This window comes from Crocodylus siamensis, chromosome 3 (genome assembly GCF_052110815.1).
Source record: "Crocodylus siamensis isolate JL-2025a chromosome 3, ASM5211081v1, whole genome shotgun sequence".
Classification (NCBI taxonomy): domain Eukaryota; kingdom Metazoa; phylum Chordata; order Crocodylia; family Crocodylidae; genus Crocodylus; species Crocodylus siamensis.
Genome location: NC_143397.1, coordinates 103,801,123 through 103,805,966, shown reverse-complemented (window position 1 = coordinate 103,805,966; position 4,844 = coordinate 103,801,123). Strand labels below are relative to the sequence as shown.

The 4,844-nt window shown below is 46.5% G+C and overlaps 1 protein-coding gene across 1 annotated transcript; it reads right to left on the bottom strand.

Moving 5' to 3' along the window:
- Positions 1 to 948: 948 nt before the first annotated feature.
- LOC149868608 (endogenous retrovirus group 3 member 1 Env polyprotein-like) lies at positions 949 to 4,435 on the bottom strand. Its single transcript, XM_090037656.1, has 2 exons — positions 4,295 to 4,435; positions 949 to 2,969 (listed from the first exon to the last, which is right to left on the bottom strand). Exon 2 carries the CDS (start codon positions 2,590 to 2,592, stop codon positions 949 to 951), a length of 1,644 nt encoding a protein of 547 aa, XP_089893782.1. The 5' UTR covers positions 2,593 to 2,969; positions 4,295 to 4,435.
- Between the last annotated feature and the right edge of the window lie 409 nt (positions 4,436 to 4,844).

Sequence of the window (4,844 nt, the reverse complement as noted above, 5' to 3'; positions counted from 1 at the left end):
CTTCCTCAGTGGTAGGGCAGAATTTAAACCTACCTTTTGACATGTGCTCTGCCTTTACTGTTAGCAGTGGAACTTACTATTCTGCCTTTCCACCAGTGAAAAAGATTGTTTAGACCTCCTTCAACTCATAAAGTTGAGATTGGTTTAAAAAAAAAAAAAGGTTGATTTGCCTTCTGGCTGTTGTGAAAAGGTTATGAAAGTCAGCATGATTCTAGTTGATCTCCTTGTTCTAGAACTGATGTTGAGTACTGCTGATGAGTTTGATGTAAAAATCGCGGTTCGTTTCTCGGGAGGCGGAAAAAAAACCTTCAGCCACAGACACACTCTATTAGCAACACAAAAGGTATATATTTGCAAATAGGGTCAGAGAGAGAGACAAAAGATCAAACACTCTGCTGCCCCCGAGGGAAACTGCCCAGCTGGCTTTATCCCCTCTCTCCTGACCACGTGGGCAGAAGGAGGAACTTTTACAACTCATTTCCGGTTCATACAAACATATATGTAAACATGTTGCTTCATACGTCCCATGTGCATTATAATTAACTACTTAAGTATGCAGGGCGGATAGGCTTAATATGTATTAGGTTATTGCGCATGGGCAGACAATATTAGAGGTTACAAGAGTCTGAAATTTTTCTTGCTTCAAGGCTAGAACTGTAATCTACTTTTATCTGCATGAGAAAAGCTGAGGAGTATATGCTTTACTGTAACAAAGAGATAGTAACTTTGCAAAACAAAGAGGGAGTGATACCTTAGTACAAAGAGCCTTTGGTAGTTTTCCCTTCAATTTCCAACCCCCCCTTCCCTCTCCCATTAAGGAGACAAGGAGGGCTGGCAGCCGTGCTTATTCAGAGGACAACACTTGATGGGAGCTAACAGCTATTGATAATGCATTTTTAATAATATTTCTAACAATATCCCCCCTCAAGATGCTTTCTGATCTTTATTTCATTTGGGCATATCAAGATAATTACGAGGAATTTTTCTGAGGACCATGACTTTTGCTACAGTCTGTGCTTTCAAAGGAACTGCTGCGACCTGCATTCCTTCTACTGTAGTGGTTATCAATCTAGTGAGACAAGGAATAAGGCAAGGGATAAAAATCAAACCAGTCAGAGCACACAAAAGCACAAATCCTACTTTTTTCCACCAGGGTCCTCCAAATAATTGAAACCACCAGTCTTTACTCCACGTGGGTTCCCACGTTTGTATTGGTACATGGGCTATTTTCCTAATCTCTTTGGCAATCTCTAAGACTGCTTTTCCGTTGTCGTCTATTTGGAGGCAACAATTAGAAAGGTTGAACTTTCCACAGACTCCGCCATCCTCTGCGAGTAAATAGTCTAGAGCCATTCGATTTTGGTATATGGCTTCCCTCATCTGGGAACTTTGTCGAGCCAGCAACTCGAGAGCAGTGGCAGTCTGGTTAGTAATTACTTCCAAGACGGCCTGCAACCGGATGATTCTATTTAGCATATAAATTGGTGTCCGGTAACCCCAACTTCCATCATTAGCCCATGTAGCTGGTCCATAATACTCAATAATCCTCTGAGGAGGCCACTCATCCTCCTTCCACTTTTGGGAGCCACCCTGTGTCAAACTTACATCAATACTTCTCTTGGCTCTTTTCCAATCATCATACAAAGAGACTCCCAGCTTATTTCCGACCTCAGATGGTAACAAAAAGAAAGATGGTACAATTACTCCAACATAGCAGGTTCCTGTCCACCCTCGTGGTAGTACTGTATAGGCTTTCCTTCCACAAATCCAATAATGTCCTTTCAGGGCCCTGTTTTCCCCTCCCAAGGCTAGGGGGTCACGGCTGTGGAAAAGAAGGGGATAGTATTTGTTGCCCGTCTGCCCTAAAGGGTCAGTGTAATAGTTACTCCGTTTAAACTGACATTTCCATACGCCATCTTTATCCCTATACTCGCACTTGGTTATTTCATTTGTGTCATTTAAGGCACTCCAATATGTATTAAACTTTGCCACCGTGCCATTCGGGTGTACCCATTTCCAACTATAGACATAGGTAAATCGTTCACCTCGGGCCTTTTCATATGCCTGACATCTGGTAGGGTTAGAATCGAAAGGCACTATTCTTGTCTTTTTGGTCTGTTGCATCTGCGGGGAGATTGGGATGCTAACGGCAGAATTCCATTGATCAGCATACTTGGTGCATATTTGGGCCCATTTCAATGTCCATGTACACTGACTATGTCCCAAACTTCTCCCCGTACCATTACTGCTAATACAGTACTCTCCTAATGCCACTTGGGAAAGATCCCAGCTGTGGTTTTCATCCCATTCTTGACCAGTACTCTTAACATCCGCCTTGTCACTGACCAACCATTTTGGGGCCAAAGGAAAAGCCCTCCAAGGCCACTGTTCTCTGGCCTCTTGGAGCCCCCCACAGGCCCAGCAGTTGGTAAGATTAAAAGTACCTGCAATTCTTTCCATCATATCAACATACAAATTTGTCCCTGGGGGAGCAATTTGGGAGAGCAAGGGTGTGAGCCAGCGGTTAAGGCTGCTCAATTCTGCTCCTTTCATTATGCAGATAACAACAAGGCACATTAAGATTCCCACCATATTTTCCCTTTTACTTTCTTGTCTAATTTTCTGAGCTTTGATTAAGCCGTCTCAGGCGCACTTGGAGATCACCAGTAGGTTCACAGCTCCACTTGCTGGCTTCTTGTTCCGAAGACGACTCAGCTTCCGGAGTGAGTTCGTCTTGGGAGTTGTTGTCCTCTGACGCTTGTGGATGTCGTTTCACACGGGTATGGTGTATCCAACGATCATGGCCAGTAATCTTTACAGCGGTGTGGGTTGTTAGAAGTACCTGGAAAGGGCCACTCCACCTCTCAGTCAAAGGCTCCTTTTTCCACCGCTGCACCAAGACCCAGTCTCCCGGGGAGAAGTCATGTACCGGTACATCTAAAGGCAGACGCTGAAAGGAGGCTGCATACCTGTGAAGAGAAAACAAGACAGACTGCAAGGCAATAACATACATATGAAGCTCACTATTACCTAATTCAAAAGTTACATTCTCTCGCATCCCAGGAGGTAAGACTCAAGGCGGCTTGCCAAACATAATTTCATATGGGGTCAATTTGAGGCCCCGTCGGGGAGTGTTTCGAATGCAAGTAAGAGCTAGCGGCAATGCTTGAGGCCACTTAAGGCGTGTTTCAGTACAGATTTTGGTGAGCAAAGTCTTTAAAGTTCTATTCATGCGTTCCACTTGTCCTGAACTCTGTGGTCTCCATGGTGTGTGTAGTTTCCAAGTAACCTTGAGAGCTTGTGCGACTTCTTGAACCACTTTTCCCACAAAGTGTTGTCCTTGATCCGACTCGATGGACTCAGGCAGGGAATACCGGGGAATGATCTCCTGTAATAAATACTTCACTACTGTAGCTGCAGTGGCAGTCCTGGTGGGCCAAGCCTCGACCCAACCAGAGAGCTGGTCTACCATGACAAGTAAAAACCCGTGATGTCCGGACCATGGGAGCTCGGCAAAATCAATCTGCCATGCCTGTCCAGGGTACGCTGCCCAGGGTCTACCTCCCATTGGCACAGGGGGTTTCCTTCGAGGGTTTACTTTCTGGCATGTGATGCACTTGGTAGCAATGCGCTGAGCTTCTACATATAGCCCTGGGGCTACTGCTTGGCGGATCACTAGATCACCCATGGCCAAACCTCCCATATGGGTTCTTGCATGGAGCTGTTGCAGCACCTCCCGAAGTAATGGCCTGGGTATCATGACTTTCCCTCCTGGTACTATCCACCACCCCTGGGAGTTCTTTTCTGCACAAGCTTTCTGTGCAAATTTATCTTCTTCAGGGGAATACTGTGGGACTAAATCCTGAACGTATGGCCATATGGCATGGGACATGGCCTGCTTGGATACCTCTTCCGCTTCTCCCCCAATAAATGCAGCTTCCTTTGCTGCTGCATCAGCCTTTGCATTTCCAAGCTTATGCTTTTTCTCAGCAGCCTTCCCATGGGCCCACACATGAATGACTGCTACCTCTTTAGGCTGGTGGAGTGCCTCTAGTAGTTTGATAATCTGGGGGCCATTAGCAATCTTATTCCCAGAGGCAGTAATGAAACCCCTTTCTTTCCACAATAGTCCGTGCGCATGGACTGTAGAAAAAGCATAGCGAGAGTCAGTGTATATATTAACCCGTTGGTCTGTCCCCAGCTGTAATGCTCGGGTGAGCACAGTGAGTTCCGCGGCCTGTGCCGACCATGAGCTCGGCAATGACTCCCTCCATACTACCTTATCCAAGGTTACCACTGCACATCCTGTTCGTCTTTTCCCATCGATGACAGAGCTGGAGCCGTCCACAAAGTATTCAACATCTGGGTCTTCAATTGGGTCCTCAGCAAGATCAGGTCGCACCTGCGTGGTCTGATTCAGGACCTCAAGGCAGTCATGCGTCGGTTGCCCTGGCTCCGGCAGCAAGGTTGCAGGGTTTAAGGCTGTAGTATGTCTGAAAGTAAGTCCTGGATTAGAGAGCAAAAATATCTCATACCGTGATTGTCTGGAGGGGTTAAGAAATTTCCCTCCCTCAGTCCCTAGGATCTGGGGAACTCCATGAGGAGTGAGTATTTCCATATCCGCACCCATGACTATCTTCTGGGCCTCTTCAACAACCACTGCTGTGGCTGCCACAGCCCGAAGACAGGCTGGCCACCCGAGTGCAACTGGATCTAGAACCTTTGAATAATATCCCACGGGTCTCCAGGTCGGGCCCGATGGCTGTGTCAGCACCCCCGATGCAACCCCTCGATTCTCATGAACATACAGTCGATATGGCTTTTTACTGTTTGGGATGGCTAAG

What these genes read in the sequence shown, in the direction of transcription:
- LOC149868608 (XM_090037656.1), bottom strand. Translation starts at nt 2,592, where the DNA reads ATGGTGGGAATCTTAATGTGCCTTGTTGTTATCTGCATAATGAAAGGA.